The sequence below is a fragment of the Pleurodeles waltl genome, chromosome 6, assembly GCF_031143425.1.
Source record: "Pleurodeles waltl isolate 20211129_DDA chromosome 6, aPleWal1.hap1.20221129, whole genome shotgun sequence".
NCBI classification, from domain to species: domain Eukaryota; kingdom Metazoa; phylum Chordata; class Amphibia; order Caudata; family Salamandridae; genus Pleurodeles; species Pleurodeles waltl.
Window position 1 is genome coordinate 215937375 of NC_090445.1, and position 18383 is coordinate 215955757.

The 18383-nt window shown below is 46.5% G+C and overlaps 1 protein-coding gene across 2 annotated transcripts in view; it reads right to left on the reverse strand.

Moving 5' to 3' along the window:
* The window catches only part of ITGA2B (integrin subunit alpha 2b), a 327605-nt gene that overhangs the window by 9916 nt on the left and 299306 nt on the right, over positions 1-18383 (reverse strand). For both annotated transcript variants that reach the window (XM_069237913.1, XM_069237914.1), the window contains exons 28-29: positions 3817-3918; positions 2113-2235 (exon numbers count right to left, since the gene is read on the reverse strand). In XM_069237913.1, coding sequence (XP_069094014.1) covers positions 2113-2235; positions 3817-3918 — 225 coding nt within the window. The remainder of the gene's footprint in view (positions 1-2112; positions 2236-3816; positions 3919-18383) is intronic.

Here is an 18383-nt window from a genome sequence, read left to right on the forward strand (position 1 = left end):
TAGGAGGCGTGGGAGGTGCGAGGGGCAGGGGGACAGGTGCTGGGCGCAGTCCAGTCCAGCTTGCCTCTGGCGCACCTCCGCACAGCGGATGCCATTAAGAAGGGGAGGTGGGAGAGAGGAGCAGCTGGGAGGTGGGAGGGGGTGACGAATGGGGGTGTGAGGGGGGTGGGGCCGCAGGGGACGCAGCAGCGGGAACAGGGAGACCGGGCAGATCAAGCAAAGCAGAAACAGGCAGAAATGGGCAGAGACAGCAAAAAAGGCAAAAGCAGAAAAACTGCACACAAGCACAGAAAACAGATGGCAAGACAAACACACGAGATAACAAGACCAACACACAATACTTACGTCCACCACTAGACACCAGGGATGAGGCGCAGACGGGTGCCTGAGGATGGTGGAGGCCTCGAACTCGCGGCAGCAGCGATGGCGGGGTTAGTAGCACAAGGGCAGTCTGGTGGAGCTGCTCGGCGTGCAGAGTGGTTCCTGGCCTTAAGTCAGGTCAAGGGTCATTCTGAGCACCGCGCAGTGGCCGCCATTAAGAAGGGGAGGTGGGAGGGAGGAGCAGCTGGGAGGCGGGAGGGGGTGGCACGAGGGGTGTGGGGAAGCAGCGGAGGGAACGGGGAGACCGGGAAGATCAAGCAAAGCAGAAACTGGCAGAAATTGGCAGAGACAGCAAAAGAGGCAAAAGCAAAAAAATGGCACACAAGCACAGAAAACAGATGGCAAGACAAACACATCAGATAACAAAACCAACACACAATACTTACGTCTACCACTAGACACCAAGTATGAGGCGCAGGTGGGTGCTTGCAGGTGGTGGAGGGCCTCGAACTCGCGGCAGCAGCGAGGGTCGGGTTAGGAGCACTAGGGCAGTCTGGTGGAGCTGCTCGGCGTGCAGAGTGGTTTCTGGCCTTAAGTCTACTTTTTCCTCGCACAGCTCCCACAGATCTCACAGGTGGGGAGTGCTAAAAAGCTTAGACGCCATTGCTCACATGATTAAAGAGATTTGCACCACTTAGTGTCATTGCACCTTTTTTGGTTAACTTTTGGCCACGTTGTAAAGCACAGCATTAGCAATGTGTTGTGTTCACATTTAAACACAACTGTAAACACAAGCCAATAGGTCCAAGGCGAGACATGTTGGCTTTGCCAATGCTTGTTTCCCTTTTACACCATTGCCTACAGCATTCACTTGTTTCTACTAGGACCGCTAGAGCGCTTGTTTTCCAGGGGTTCACATCGTTCCTTGCGAACCACCCCTATCGGAAAAAATTAAGCCCATACATCTAACAAAAACTCACTCGTGAAAATGGGGTGTCTCACGAGTCATCGGCTGCCAGCTTTCTTTAACACTCCCATAACTCGCCATGCAGCAATCCTCACTAGCCACAATATCGCGTACCAAATGTATGTTGATTTGTCCCAATAAGACATCAGAATCCTGAACGAACTAAAATGAAACTTCACAACTACGTCTAACACCTGTAAAATGGATGCCTCATAAGTGGGTTTGTTTGAACGGCACTGAGACTGAGACTGACATCTTGGTCAATGGCCCTGGATAGCCCGAGACTATTGCAAGAGTCTTGCTTTCTAGATACTCCTCCCGTTCCTTCTAATTATGGAAGAAACCTTGGAGTCCTCTTTTACAATTCATTGTGTTTCTCGCTTTAGGTTAATTCTGTCACCAAGGATATATTTCTACCCCTGTGTTTTTTCTACAGCTACAAACTCAAGGCCCAATGTTGACTATTTTTTGTGTCAAGGAGTGGAATGGAGTTCATGGTTGTCTCCAGCTAAAACGTTTACCAAACTTCAAAGAGTACATCAATTTACTGCTCACCAGCGTCGCGAATCGGAAGCTGTACTAGAAATGGGAGGACGACAATTATTTGCAATGCAGGACTCTGAGGGAAATGAGGGTGTGGTAGAAACAAAGAGTGCACAAGACAAACTGCCACGCACTCAAAGCACGGCCGAGGACAATTATATCGACTAGTATTCACTCTTGATATTTACAGTGCATAGAAACGGCCGAAGTGTAGTAGAAAGCTCTATATAAGGCACGTTGTTATCATTGACGTAGAGTGTTTATATTGCATTAGCACTCACCTTCCACATGATGAAGATGAAGACAGTCAGCAGTAGGAGACCGGCCAGCACCCCCACAATGATCCACCATGTGGGGATGTCCTTCTCCCCGTCCGGGTTCACCCACAGGACATGAGTGTCCGTCTGCAACGAAAAAACATAAAAAAAATACTTTGTGTCAGGTACGAGGGAGTTCCTAAGACAACTGGTCAGGAGGTGGGAGGTGGGGATGCAAGGCCGAAAAGGAACAAGGAAGGAGGCGAAACAAAATACACTGAAGGGGGAAAGACAACACGAGACATGAAGGGGTGAGGGTTCAGAAAGAAGAGATAGCAGAAGACAAAGGTGGCTGTGGCCAGTGGAGTAAGGAGTCTGTTTTAGGGTGATTAAGGTGGCTGGGCGAGGTGGAGAAAAGAGACTGGTTACTGGTGATGAGGGTGGCTGGGCCCAGTGGAAGAAGGAGCCTGGATTGCGGTGGTAAAGGTGTCTACTTGCAGCAGAGGAAGGAGACTTGGTACTACTGTTGGTGAAGGTGGATGTGACCAGTGGAGGAAGGCCTGGGTATTAACTCTGAAGGTGGCTACAGCCATTGAAGGAAGGAGTTGGGTAGTGGAGGTAATGTGGCTAGGGCCATTGAAGGAAGGAGCCTGGGTACTGACGGTGAAGGTTGATAGGGCCAGTGGGGAAAGGAAGCCTGGATTCTGGTGATGAAGGTGACTGGGCGTAGTGTAGAAAAGAGACTGGCTACTGGAGATGAAGGAGGCTGGGTAGTGGTGGTGAAGGTGGCTACGCGCAGTGGAGGAAGGAGCCTTGGTACTGCTGTTGGTGAAGGTGGATGGACCAGTGGAGGAAGGTCTGGGTATTAACGCTGAAGGTGGCTAGGGCCATTGAAGGAAGGACCCTGGGTACTGGCAGTGAAGGTAGATGGGGCCAGTGAAGCAAGGTAGCCTGGGTTCTGGTGATGAAGGTGGCTGGGTGTAGTGTAAAAAAAAGAGTCTGGTTATTGGTGATGAAGGTGGCTGGGCCCAGTGGAGGAAGGAGCTGGGTAGTGGTGGTAAATGTGGCTAGGGCCATCGACGGAAGAAGCTTGGGTACCAGCGGTGTAGGTAGCTGGGGCCAGTGGAGGAAGGAAGCCTGAGTTCTGGTGATGAAGGTGGCTGGGTGTAAAGGATAAAAAAGACTGATTACTGATGATTATGGTGGCTGGGCCCAGTGGAGGAAGGAGCCTGGATAGTGGTGGTAAAGGTAGCTCAGGGCAGTGACGGAAGGAGCCGGGGTACTGGTGTTGAAGGCAGTTGTGGCCAGTGGAGATCAAAGTCTGGTTTCTGGTGATGAATGTGGCTGGGCCCAGCAGAGGAAGAAGTCTTGGTACTGGTGGTGTAAGTGGCTGGGCCTAGTGGAGGGAGGAGCCTGAGCACTGGAGCTGAATGTGGCTAGGGCTACTGGAGGAAGAAGCCTGGTCCCAGCGGAGGGAGGAATCTAAGCAGAGAACCAAATGGAGTGCACGCTGAGGGCAACAATAAGCCGTCCCCATCTCCTCATATTTGTAACTCTCTTCCTCCCGCTACACTTCCTTCTGCGCGTCTTTCTGTCACCTTCACATTTACACTCATCTCTCTCTTGTTTTCTCCATCAGTTTCACCAATCAGTTTCTACTTGTAGACAATTGTTGTTCCATGCATGAGAAGACCACCCCTCCAGAGCTCCCTATTGGATGGATCTTACCGTTGCTGTGCCACTGTCCAGTCTTCTTGGTTTGATGCTGTATGGCATGCCAGTCACTCTGTAAGAAACCTGTGACTGCAAAATGAACTGCTGCAGCGGCCTCTGGTGAGATAAAGAAAGAGATGCAAGAAAGAATGATTGACTGTCACCCACAAGACTGCCCTGTCTCTTCTGCTATGTCCAGTGCAGGACTGCTGCTGCTCCATTTCATACTCTATGGGCCTTTGGAAAGTCTGCTCCATATGATGCCTTGTGTGTCCAGTGTAGGACTGTTTGATATTATGTTCAATGCTATAGCATGCTCGTTGTAGCAAGTGAATGGCAGCGGCTCCATAGCATGCCATTTGTCTCCAAAGTAGGACTGCTCCATATCCTCCCATCTATGCATAGCTCAAGACTACCACATAGCATGCCCTTTTGTGTCTAGTGCAAGACTGTACCATGTCGTACCCTATAGGTGCTGCTCAAGACTACTCTATAGCATACATTTGCATCTAATGCAAGAGTTGTATCCAGTGCAAAACTGTGCCATATCGTCCCAGCTAGGCGTAGCTTAAGACTACTCCATAGCATGTCTGTTGTGTCTAGTGCATGACTGCCATAGAATGTGCATTGTATCCTGAGCAAACCTGCACCATCAAGTGCCTCTTGTATCTTGTGCAAGACTGCACCACAGTGTGCCATTGTATCTAATGCAAGACTTCATCATAACATGCCCACTGTATCCAGTGCAAGGCTGTGCCATAGCATGCTTTGTATCCAATGCAAGATCATGCCATTGAGTGTCAATTGTATTCAGTGCAAGACTGCATCATAGCATGCTCCTTGTATCTAGTGCAAGACTGCACCATAGAGCCCATTGTGTCCAGTGCAAGCCTGCTCCATATCCTCCCATCCAGGCGTAGCTCAAGACTACCAAACAGCATGCCCTTTTGTGTCCAGTGCAAGAGCGCGCCACAGCATGCCCATTCTATCCAGTGCAAGACTGTGCCATAGCATTCCTTTGCATCCAGTGCAAGACTGCGCCATAGCATGCCCCTTGTATATAGTGCAAGACTACGCCATAGCATGCGCATTATATCTAGAGCAAGACTGCCCCATTGCGTGCCCAATGTATCCTCAGCAATACTGCTCCATATCCTCCCATCTAGGCGTAGCTCAAGACTACCACAGAGCATGCCCTTTTTTGTCTAGTGCAAGACTGCGCCATAGTATACCCTTTGTGTCTAGTGCAAGACTGCGCCATAGCATGCCCTTTGTATCTAGTGCAAGACTGCGCCATAGCGTGCCCCTTGTATATAGTGCAAGACTGCGCCATAGCATGCGCATTGTATCTAGAGCAAGACTGCCCCATTGTGTGCCCAATGTATCCTCAGCAAGACTGCTCCATATCCTCCCATCTAGGTGAAGCTCAAGACTACCACAGAGCATGCCCTTTTGTGTCTAGTGCAAGACTGCGCCATAGTATACCCTTTGTGTCTAGTGCAAGACTGCGCCATAGCATGCCCTTTGTATCTAGTGCAAGACCGCACCATAGCATGCCCTTTGTCTAGTGCAAGACTGCACCTTAGCATGCCCCTTGTGTCTAGTGTAAGACTGAGGCAAAGCATGCCTTTGTGTCTAGTGCAAGACTGAGCCATAGCATTCCTTTGTTTCTACTGCAAGACTACCCCCTAGCGTGTCTTTGTGTCTAATGCAAAAGTGAGCCATAGCATGCCCTTTGTGTCTAGTACAAGACTGCTCCATAGCATGCCCTTTGTGTCTAGTGCAAGACTGAGCCATAGCATGCCTTTGTGTCTAGTGCAAGACTGTGCCATAGCATGCCCATTGTATCCAATGCAATACTGTGGCACAGGATGCCTTTGTATCCATTGCAGGACTGTGTCATAGCGTGCCCCTTGTATCTAGTGCAAGACTGTGCCATAGTATACACATTGTATCCATAGTAAGATTGCACCATTGCGTGAAAATTGTATCCAGAGCAATACTGCTCGATATCACCCCATCTAAGCGTAGTTCAGGACTACCACATAGTAAGCCCCTTTTGTCTAGTACAAGACTGAAGACTGTACCATAGCATGCCCTTTGGTGTCTAGAGCAAGACTGCGCCATAGCATGTGCATTGTCTAGTGCAAGACTGGACCATAGCATGCTCTTTGTGTCTAGTGCAAGGCTGAGCCATAGCGTGTCCCTTGTGTCTAGTGCAAGACTGAGCCATAACATGCCCTTGAGTCCAGTGCAAGACTGAGCCATAGCATGCCCTTGAGTCTAGTGCAAGACTGAGCCATAGCATGCCCTTATGTGTAGTGCAAGACTGAGCTATAGCATGCCCCTGGTGTCTAGTGCTAAACCCAGCCATAGCATGCCCTTGTGAAGAGTAAGACTGAGCCATACCTTGCCCTTTGACGTCTTGAGCAAGACTGGGCCATAGCATGTGCATTGTGTCTAGTGCAAGACTGCGCCATAGCATGACTGTTGTGAATCATACTGTCTGGCATGTCTCAGAAGAAGGGAATTAGAGTAAGGAGGAGAGGGAACTCGTGGGACTCTCAGTGTGGACAGTTATCTGCTCCAAGAAGCATTGAGTATTATAACAAAGCTTGATGTTTAACTTTCTTAGGGTATTTTATGATGTTTTCTTTTATTTTAAGTATTCAGTAGTCAAATGGATAGGGCCACTGTCATACATGTATCACTGCCCGGATCCTTCTTCTATAGAATTCTGAAATCTTATATGTTGGGTACACGAGATGTAAAGGAAATACCTCAGGTTTGGAGCTGAAAAGGTTGATTGACTTTACTCATCTTAATGTATGATAGAGACATTTGGAACCACATCTATGTCTTTTCTTGCTGAACCTGTCATTACCAAAAATCTCAGTAAAGTACAATAAAAATAAATGACTGCATTTATAATAAGGTTACTACCCTTACAAGTCTCAATGATTAGCTGTCATATACCCCTCTTCTGTGTAGTTAAGCCCCTCCTCCTGTGTGTTCTCCCCCTTTGTGATTATTTCTGATTTACTGCTCTTCTCTATGGTCAGTTCTAATGGTCTGTTTTCCTCTATAGTTACTTCCCATCTGCAGTTAGGTCCTGTATGCACTTCCTTGCTGTGGTTAGCTTTTATTTTGCTGTACCTATATATGGCTCACTCTCCTATGCTCTTGTCTCAGATATTAATTTGGTAACAAATATTCCTCCTGTCCATGACCTTCTGTATAGTCAGTCCTCAAACGTTCATCCTCTACATGATTAGTCTCAAGATGCTGCTCGAGTACACAGTTAGTTCCCATAGGCTGTGTATATTTCTCATATGGTTAGTTAACATGTACTACCCCTCTTAATGGTCATTTTCCATCTGCTGGTACCCTCTGGTTACTGCTTGTGATCCTCCAATGTTACTTCTCGTGATCCTCTATTGTTACATCTTGTGATCCTCTATAGTTATCTCTTGTGATCCTCTATGGTTACCTCTTGCGATCCTCTATGGTGACCTCTTGTGTCCTTCTATGGTTACCTCTTGTGATCCTCTGATGGTTACCTCTTGTAATCTTTTATGGTGACTTCTCATGATCCACTATGGTTACCTCTTGTGATTCTCTGTGGTTACCTCTCATGATCCTCTATGGTTACATCTCGTAATCCTCCATGGTTACTTACTTCTTTTGATCCTCTACAGTTACCTCTTGTGATCCTCTATGGTTACATCTTTTGATTCTCTATTGTTATCTCTTGTGACCCTCTTGTGATCCTGTACGATTACCTCTCATGATCCTCTTGTGAACCTCTATGGTTACCTCTTGTGATCCTCTATGTTTACCTCTCGTGATCCTCTGTGGTTACCTCTTGTGATGTTCTATGGATACCTCTATAGCTACCTCTCATGATACTCTGATGGTTACCTCTTGTCATCGTCGACTGTTAGCTCTCATGATCTGTGGATACCTCTTGTTTGCTGCTTCTGTCCAAAGGTGCTTTCCATATAGCATGTGCATCCACTCAACAATTAGTGCATATAGGCTGCTCACTCAACTGTGAGCTCCCACACAAGGCTCCCATTTATAGTTAGTTTTTATGAATTGCTCCACTTTATAGTGGCACATATGATGCTACTAAGTTCTACATACAGTTAGTTGCATCTCTCTATAGTCGTTTTCTATTTTGTGTTTCACTTTCTACAGTCAGTTCCTATATGTTGACCATCTCTAGTATATCCTCCGTGTTGTTCTTCTTTATGGCTATCTCCTACATACTGTGCCACCCTACAGTTAATTCCCATACAGTAGATTCATACCTCCTCTTTTTGGCTTTTCATATGCTCCTCCTATCTATGGGTGGATGCTCCTCTGCTGAATGATTAGCTCCTGCTAAATGTTCATATCAATAGTTAGTTCCCATATAATGCTCCTCTTTATAGCTAATCCCAACATGATGCTCCTATCTAGGTTTGTCCATATATTGCTACTAGTAGGAGTTGTTTTCCATATCAATCTCACCCCTACAGTTAAGTACTTAACAGCGTTCGTCCCTATGGCTATTTCCTTGATGATGCTCCTCTATATGCTTATGATGAAGCAGAAAATGAAGGTTTTGATTTATTAACGCTTAAACGTAGTGCTGAAATAATCATGTGTGACTTTAATCTAACTAATAAAGATTGTACGGGGACAAAATGTGCCCTCAGAGTAGTTTGCCATCATTTATACGCGTGCTTTATATAACGTGGTGAATTAGAATTGCATTAATCCGACATAATCATAAACGTGTGCTATGATTTGTTTGTTTGAAATGCTTTAGCTTAGCATTACTTTAGCGGAGGCTTTGGCCTAGTTGCCTGGTCTCACGGTTTAGATGCTCGTATTTTTCCACTGTGCTAATAAACGTGTATTCTTGCTTGAAGCTGTACTTTTCCACAGAAACTGTTCACATGCTTATCTTAAAGTTAGTGCCAGCCTGGCATATTTTCTCTTTAATTCAAGGTCGACTTGCAGGTGCGGACAATGGAGGCTCTGAAAGTAAGCTAATTGGGAGACAATGTTGCAACTTGCGTACCCATCTCCAAGGATAATGTATGCTTAAGTAAAAGCTTGAGAACTGTCGTTTTTGATTGGTCAATTTGAAGCTAACCTATGAACCCTCCAATGGAGACCCTACAGGACCTGAACTGTTGTCTATAAAAACCAGGTGCACGAGAAGAAGGTAGCCATTGCAGCCATTTTGCTATTATCGGCCATTACCCGGACACTACGCCATTTTGACTTCGTAGCTATTATGGCCCACTTTGCTGCGACGCCATTTTGAGAGTCTTTCTAATCGAGAGAAAGAGACTTTAAATGATTCTTGCCCTAGAGACTGTAACTTTAACTTTGATCCCTTTGCATGAAGTAGTAGTTTTACCTTGCCGCCGTGAGGCAATTGTCCCGTTCACCCCTGCCCCTTTGTCCCGTCCCATGCTGATCGAGAAACGGTACCCATGCTGACCGAAGAACGGTACCTGTGAGACGAAGACTTCCTTGTATGCTGATCGTAATTGGTAAATATGAAAGGAAATTGTAAAATTGCATTGTGTTTCTTTTAGGTAACCAACTGCTGATTTTGGTAAGAGACCTAGTTAGGAGTTTTCTAAATTAATGTTGCTAAATTGTTTTGCATGAAGTCCCACATGCCGATGCTAGTTTGAGGTTAGACGAGGATTCCATATGTCGCACGATGCAATTTGAGATCTTGTTATGCTAACTAAATGTATGCCATTAGTTCATTACAGATTATCGTATTAGTGATTTGCATTGCTATTATCGAATGCCTTGTGATTCAAATGCTTCATAGATTGCACTTGTTTCGACGCTATGGACAGCTATTAATGTTCATATATGTTTATCATTTGGTGTTGAGACACATTTATATTGTGCTAGCTTTGTTAATATAGGGAAATAAATTCACTAACTTTGCAATAAACTGGTGTGGTTATTCCTGACTGAAAGGTCAGGGTTCGCCGAAATGTATTCTGGATTAATTGTAAAGTGTTATGTTGTTCAAGGTGTTGCTTATGTTCGTTATTGATTATTGATTTTGAAGAAATCGATCGATTAAGAGTACAGAGAGTTCCCACTAAGTCAAAAGATTCATCGGCCTAAAGAGCGTCCGAACACAGGTAAAATTATTGCTACGGACCGCTCTATCAGTAGATGGTAGCAGAGGATGGTTTCGTCTTTTGGGACCCTGTACTATTAAAGTACATGGTGTCGAATTAACGGTTACGCATTTTGAGACCCCATTCGAAAAGTTGAATTAGATTTTCTTGGGTAGAACGGATTGACAAGATGATGATGGGCTAGGTCCACCGCGACTTTCCCGGGATCTCGGAGCTTGCGGATGGAGAGAACGGAGGTGTGGAATCAGCGTTGGCGGTACTAGTGATGGTATGAGTGAAGTTAGGGTTTTGCGCTTGGACAGCTTATTGCCGCAGGGTGTGTGAAAAGGTTGCAAGGGTTTTCTTTTAAGGATAGCGGAGGTGCGACTCCGAGTGTAGAAGTAGTGAAGTCGTCGAACTTCATAGAGTTAGCGGAGGTGCGGCTCCGAGTGTGAGAGTAGGGAAGTCGTCGAACTTCATGTGCGTGTGGCGCTTCGTGCATAAAAAGGTCCACGTGGTTGTTGTTGTTGAGACGGGCCCTGCGAGGTCAAGAGACTCCGGAGTATGTTGATCCATGTTGTGGTCTGGGCGGTTTAGTAGGTTGATCGGGCGTGGTCAACGAGTCGGTACGTGTGTTAGGGAGTGAAAGAAACTTCGACTTCGGGCTTTGACAAGATTCTAAGTGCACTAGAACAGATCATTGACAAGTTGAGAGTAGGTCTGCGGGTCAGATTTGCTTGCGAATGTGGGGACTGAGAAAGACGGAATAGCGGCCAGAGGCTAGTGAAAGGTCCCGAGGCTAGTGAAAGGTCCCTAAGGTCCTGAAGCGACTGTGTTACCCTTCCAGTAGTAAACCGACAGATCTGTTTTATTTTTGGTAGCTCGCAATATATGCAGAAGTTGTTACGAAAAGAGGTGAGTGAAGGAAGACTAGCCGCGAGGCTTTGTCAGCCGCAGTGTGTGTGAGTGTGACGTCACTAAGAGCCGCGCTGGGATAGGTTGGTTGCAGAGAAGGGTCGCGCACGGATTGGACGCAGTCCGTAGGACTCGATTGGAAGGGGAAAGGCAGGTGAAGAGTATTCCGGGAATTAAAGTCACCTATTGATTATAAACTTGGTTAAATAAAAGACGAGAAAATGAAATTCTTTAAAGCATTCAGAAGCGCGATGAAGGGGGAGTCTTACATTAAAGCGAGCGTAGGAGAGGAGACGCCGCCCGAGGGTACACCAGCTTACATTGTAATGGAGGAAAAGGGGGTAGCTCCGTGTCTTTGGCTAAAGCAATGGCATAAGTGGACAGAGAAACATGGGAGCGTAGCGTTCCCGATACATGGGACATTCAATATAAGGATTTTGGAGAATTTGAGATTCACGATGTACGACATGAAGGTGCCTCCGAGACCAGCACAGTTTGAGGCTCTAGCAATTTGGGAACTAATGGCCAGACAGCAACAGCAAAAGAAGTTCGAGACCAGAATGAGGAAGGTAGAAAAGACACTAGCGGATGCTAGGTGGGATAATGCACAGAAGGTGTGGAGGTCAGATGTATTGCAGGGGATAAAATTGTTCCCCGCAATTACTAAGGAAGGAGAAGAGACAGGTAAGAAAGCCACCTGTAAGACAGACAGAAAGTGTTCCAAGGATAGAGAGGACGAGGAAAAGTTGAGAAGAGAAGAGGAGTTAGAGGATGAGGAGTTGATAATGCAATTGCTGAACGACCGTCCACCGCCTTATGCAGAGAATGGACAAGGTCCAAGTACCAGTTCTGCCCCTCCGGCACCGGTACAGAACAATGAAACACAGAGTTCAGGAGCGTCATCGGGATCAAAGGACCCGAGTCTGCTGTTCACCCCGCAGATACCGCAGGTTAGGAGAATATATCAAGATGTGCCCGTGTTGAAACCAGCAGAAAATTATCAGCCGCAGATGCCAGGGTACTACAGTAGCGATAACGGTGCAGGAATGATTCTAGATCCAACAGTAAGGGGAGTACAGAATGGTTACAACCCAACAATGGCACAAGCTGAATCAACTCAGTTTTTGATGCCTCAAAAGCAGATGCAGGGAAACGCACATGTTCAGATGACAGGGAGCCAGATGGGCATGCCGGCAATGATGACCCATGGTGTGGGAATGAACATGTCACAGAACATGGGGAATGGACAGAACCCAGACGCGATATCCTTACCCATTACTGTAGGTCCAGCGGTACCTCTGTATAGTCAGCCTAATTCGGGTCTGAACAGTCAGGGATCAATGCTGCAGAATGGGACAGAAAGAAGGTGCATAGAAAACACTCCAGGGATAACTCCGATAGCGGCTCAGCCAACTGGGTCTGGGTCCTTGATGGAGTTTAGTCCCATATGTGCTCAGTCAACACTGGTGAGGTCGAGCCCCCCACTGATAATACCTCTCACATCGAACACTGAAAAGCTGCCGCAGCCATCGATGGTAGTCGATGTGAACGCTACCCTGATGGGGGTGAATGCGCAACAGTTGACACAGTGGTTCAACAGTCTGAATTCCACACAAAATTCAGCTAATGGAAAAGGAGAGGACTATATGAATAGGGTCAGGTTGAACATGGAAGCACAAGAATTGGTGGAAGGGACTATGGGTGTGAACAGGTTAGAGTCCTACACAGAAGAAGAGCTGAGGTATCTATGTCCCAGGATTACGAAGGAAGTGAACAAGATACATAAGAGCTTGCAGGAAGCAGCTGACAGAAACGGGATTGACATAGACAAGACGAAACACTTGAGCAGGAGCTACAGGCTAGATTTTGGGACCACAGATTTTGAACACATGAGGTCAGCAGGCATGAAGACCCACCTTAGAGAATTGCTGCAGAGTGCACAAGTGTGGAGGTGCTTAGACAAGTGGGAAAGCAGATGGGTAAAGAGGAAGGAAAAGAGGAGGGACAGTGCTACAGAGCACAATGAGAAAAGACCGCAGAGTAGTGATACAGTAACAATGTTACCAATGAGGGAGACAGCAGGGGGAAAATTAGTACATGTACCATGGCACAGAAGCGACATTCAGTCCTTTACGGACGATTTTCCCAAACTAAGAGAGAAGCCGATTGAATGGTATCAGCAGACTGATAGGTTTGTGAAGCTTGCAAAATGTCTCTGGGAAGACCTGAACACTCTGTTTGAGATTGTGGTTCCGGCAGATTTGTGGGAGGATTGCAAAAGAGCTGTAAGCTGGCCGACAAGTGAACCTGAGAGCGACAGGGAGACAGGTGCACCATCACCTTTGGTGATGAGCTTGTACTATAAGGTGATTGAGCATTTGAAAACGAAGGTACCCGCGAAGAATGTGGATTGGCAGAAGATTGACCGAACTGCCCAAGAGACTAAAGAATCAATCCATAGTTACTATGAGAGGTTGTTGAAGGCGTTCAAGAATTACAGTGGCACGGAAACAATAGAGGCGAAGGACATGCTCCATTTTGTCTTCAGATTTGTGGAAGGGCTGAGGCCAGAGATAAGTCAGATGATAAAGTCGCATCTGATTTGTTGGCAGTCTAAACCGATTGACGAAGTCTTGACTTATGCGAAATATTGTAGCGACGAAATTGAAGTGAAGCAGAAAAGGTTGAAAGAGAAGGTGATGATGATGCAGCTTAAGGCAGCTCAGACAGGTTTGCAAGGTTTGCAAGGTTTGCAAGGGATGCAAGGGTTCCAACAGCAGATACCGCAACAGCAGTTGCAGCTGCAGGGAAACATGGCGTTTCAGCCACAGGCCAGAGGCAGAAGCAGAGGAGGTTTTGTGAATAATGGTCCGGATTTGAACACTGTTGTGACGGGTGTACAGGCGATGAAGAAGGTGATGCCGTGTCACGTGTGCGGAATCGTCGGTCATTGGAAACGCGAGTGCCCGATGGTGGTGCAGGAAGGTGCAGGTGCAGGTGCAGGTGTTGGTCAGCAAAACAGTGATGTCAATGCATTTCAGACAATGAGGGGACCGAAATTGAGAGGTCCAAGCCCAAATTTTCAGACCGTAAATCAATTGCAGGGATTACAACCTACGCAGCCGCAGCAGATGCAGATGCCTCGTATGCAGATGACGCAAATGCAGCCAATGCAACAGCAGTTACCTATGGTACCTAATCAGCAAATGCAAATACCCTTGGCACCAATGAGTCAGCAGCAAGTGATGGTTCCTCCACAGGTCTCGGGTCAGGTAATGAGCACAAATGGCACCGTACAACAGTTTCCATTACACAGTGAGAGTGGAATAAACAACGTATGGGAGAGTGAAAGTTCAGGAGAAGAAGGAGATTGTGTGCTTGCGGCATCCTTGGAAGTTGATCAAAGGGGTCCGTACGTAGAGGGAAGAGTAATGGGTCATCGTGTCTCATTCTTGGTTGACACGGGAGCCACACGTTCAACAGTTAAGAGCAGTGAAGTTCCAAATTTGCCACTCTCAGGGAGGACAGTTCAAGTGGTGGGAGTAGCAAACAGACATCTGACGAACACAATTACAGATCCGGTACCAGTCAGCATCGGTAACTATCAAGGGGTACATCAGTTTGTGGTATGTGACTCAAGCCCGATAGCACTGTTAGGGAGAGACCTATTGTGTAAATTGGGTTGTTCAATCATGTGTTCAAACGAAGGAATAACAATCCAGACGAGCAGTGACGGGGAAGAAGAGGACAGTGTAGAGGGGGATGAGATGGAAACTGTAGATGAAGAATATCCTCTGATTTGTCTCTTCCCGATGATAACTGAAGAAGATATTCCAGCTGAATTACGAGAAACAGTCGGAAAGGAAGTGTGGGACATGACAGGGAAAGAGGTGGGATTGATGAAAGGAGTGGAACCAGTGAAAGTGACTGTAAAGCCCAATGCAATCTTTCCCCAGACCCCACAATATCACATGCCACAAGATACCCTCATGAAAGTTGCTCAACTCATTGACGAATTTGTAAAGCAGGGGGTACTGAAAGAAGTGTTAAGCAGCCCATGTAATTCACCAATAATGGGACTAATAAAGCCGAGTGGAAAGGTCCGACTCGTGCAGGATTTGAGAAAAATAAATGACATCATAGTCAAGTGCTGCCCTGTCGTACCGAATCCAGCTGTGATAATGTTTCAAGTCCCTTGCGATGCTGAATGGTTTTCAGTCATCGATTTGTCACAGGCATTCTTTTCTGTGCCTCTTCATGAGGACAGCCAATTCCTCTTTTGTTTCAAATTCCTAGACAGAGTATACAGTTGGTGTCGAATTCCTCAAGGGTTTTCTGAGTCACCGTCAATATTCAATCAGATTCTAAAGAAAGACCTGGAAGCATTAGAATTGCCATTCGAGTCAATTCTAGTACAGTACATTGATGACTTACTGGTTGCATCAAAGACAGAAAGTGGCTGCACAGCCGATACCATTGCTCTGTTGAACCATTTGGGAAGGAATGTACATAAGGTGTCTCCTTCCAAATTACAGTTCTGTCAGAAGAAAGTGAAATACTTGGGTCACCAAATAGAGAAAGGGTCACGGAGAATAATGAAAGAAAGAATTACAAGTATACTCCAAATGAGTCCACCAAAGACAAGGAAGGAGGTGAGGAAGTTTTTGGGAATGGTGGGATATTGTCGCCAGTGGATTCCCAACTTCTCGTCTCTAGCAAAGCCCCTACTGAAACTGACCCAGAAGGATGCCTTGGATGAAATTGAGCTGAAAGGAGATGAGATGGATGCTTTTGTTGAACTGAAGAAATGCATGTGCAGGGCTCCAGCTTTAGGTATGCCTGATTACACGAAGCCTTTCACATTGTTTTGTCATGAACGTGATGCATGTTCTTTGTCTGTCTTGACCCAAGCCCATGGTGGCGTAAACAGACCAGTAGCGTATTTTTCAGCTACTTTGGATCCGGTTGCAGCAGCACTCCCAGGGTGTTTGCGCGCCGTAGCAGCAGTTGGTATCAGCCTCACTCAGAGTGAAGGAATAGTGATGGGACACCCAGTAACAGTCATGGTCCCTCACTCAGTTGAGATACTTTTGACCCGCTCCCGAACGCAACACATGACTGGAGCAAGACTCACAAGGTATGAAACGATAATTCTGGGCTCACCGAATGTGCAGCTGAAAAGGTGCACTACGTTGAATCCAGCAACCTTGCTTCCTGGAGAAAATGCTGAAATTGAGAACGCTGAAGACGTCGAGCATGACTGCCTTCAGGTGACTGATTTTTGCACAAAACCTCGACCGGACATCAAGGATACCAAGCTTGATGAAAATGACCAAATTCTTTTTGTTGATGGTTCATGTCTAAGAGATGGGATGGGGATTTTGAAAGCAGGATATGCTGTATGTACTGTAACAGGTGTCTTGGAAGCGGGATGGCTTCAAGGAGTCTATTCTGCACAAGTAGCAGAACTTGTAGCCCTTACCAGAGCATGTCAACTATCTGCATTGATGAAAGTCACCATTTACACGGATAGTCAATACGGGTTTGGGATTGTGCATGACTTTGGACAACTATGGTCACAGAGAGGTTTCCTGACTTCTTCAGGATCCCCAGTGAAGAACGGGGAGAGGATAGGGAATTGTTACATGCCATTCAAGTGCCAGCCGAAGTTGCAGTGGTAAAGTGTAGTGCTCACACGAAAGGACAGGACTATGTGTCTCTGGGAAATGCATATGCGGATCAAGTCGCAAGATTTTGTGCCTTGAACTGTATATTACTAAGGGATGATTGGAATACGATAAATGAGCCAGAACTCGAACCAGCTGAAGCATTTGCCTTGAAGGTTGTAGATACAATAGATGAACTAAAAGCATTACAAAATAATGTCAGGGAGGATGAAAGAGATTCCTGGATTAAATCACAATGTATAAAGAGACAAGACGAGTTATGGGTTTCACATGAGGGAAAATATGTTTTGCCAAATAGTCTCTTATCACAGCTTGCGCGGTTCTATCATGGGCAAGCTCACCTAGGGAGAGATGCCATGATAAGATTGTTCAAAACTGATTGGTTTAACCCCAGATTTCGTCAAGCTGCAGAAGCAGTTTGCCATCGATGTGTCACTTGCCAGCAGATGAACCCAGGAAAGGGAACAGTTGTGAACGCGAGTCACATTGGTAGGGCAAGCGGTCCTTTTAGTCGAATGCAGATGGACTTCATTGAGATGCCTGTGCATGGGGGTCTGAAATACATGCTGGTGATTGTGTGCATTTTTAGTCACTGGATTGAGGCATACCCCACACGTAGAAACGACAGCCTTACAGTTGCCAAGCTATTGTTGAGGGACTTGATACCACGTTTCGGATTCCCGATCTCTTTAGAATCAGATAGGGGAAGTCACTTTAATAACGAGGTGATAAAGTTACTTTGCGAAGCGCTGAACATTGAGCAAAAGCTGCACTGTAGCTATCGCCCTGAAGCCTCAGGACTGGTGGAGCAGATGAATGGTACGCTGAAATCAAGAATGGCAAAAATATGTGCATCGACAAATTTGAAATGGCCTGACGCATTGCCCTTAGTGCTAATGTCAATGAGAAACACTCCTGATAGAAAGACTGGATTGTCTCCGCATGAAATTCTCATGGGCAGAGCTATGAGACTTCCTGCAGTTCCCGCAAACATGCTTTTGAATGTTACAGATGATATGGTGTTAGACTACTGCAAAGGACTGGCTGACGTGGTTCGCTCTTTCTCTCACCAGGTGGAAGCGACCACCTTGCCACCGATCCAAGGTCCAGGACACGCACTGAAAGCAGGTGACTGGGTCGTGGTAAAGAAGCACGTGCGAAAGTCGTGTCTGGAACCCCGTTGGAAAGGCCCTTTTCAAGTGATCCTGACGACAACTACCGCTGTGAAGTGTGCGGGGGTTCCTAACTGGATTCACGCCAGTCACACAAAGAAGGTGTTGTGTCCCACAGATGAGGAAGTTGAAGCGCTGAAACTACCAGTGCCTGATAAAGCAGTGCTGAGTGCTGAGACAGAACAAAAGCGAACTGAAAGCGAATAGGCAGAAGCAGGAGAGAAAGAGATATTCTCCGACGACGAAGACACCAACTCACTTGGGGGAGACCAAGGGGAAAGTTCAGACAGCGACGAAGAAGCTGCAGGTGACAAAGAGCCTGAAGCAGCTGAGGGTAGCAAAAAGCCTGAAGCAGCTGAAGGTGACAAGGAGCCTGAAGCAGCTGAAAGTGATAAAGAGCCTGAAGAAAATAACGGTGACGAAGGGCTCGAAAAAGGTGAAGAGGCAGGAGAGCATGATCAGAGGAGGGCTTTCCCAGAAGCAGACGATACAGAGAAAGAAAAGGAGAACGTGATCGATTCCCCGGAAGAAGGGGATAAGGCAGAACAGAACGGAAAGGTTCAAGCTTCCACAGAAAAGACAGCAGGTCCATTAAATGGACATGGTGCAAAGAGAAGACTAAGTATCTCACCAATAAAAGAAAAGGGTAAAGAAAGTTT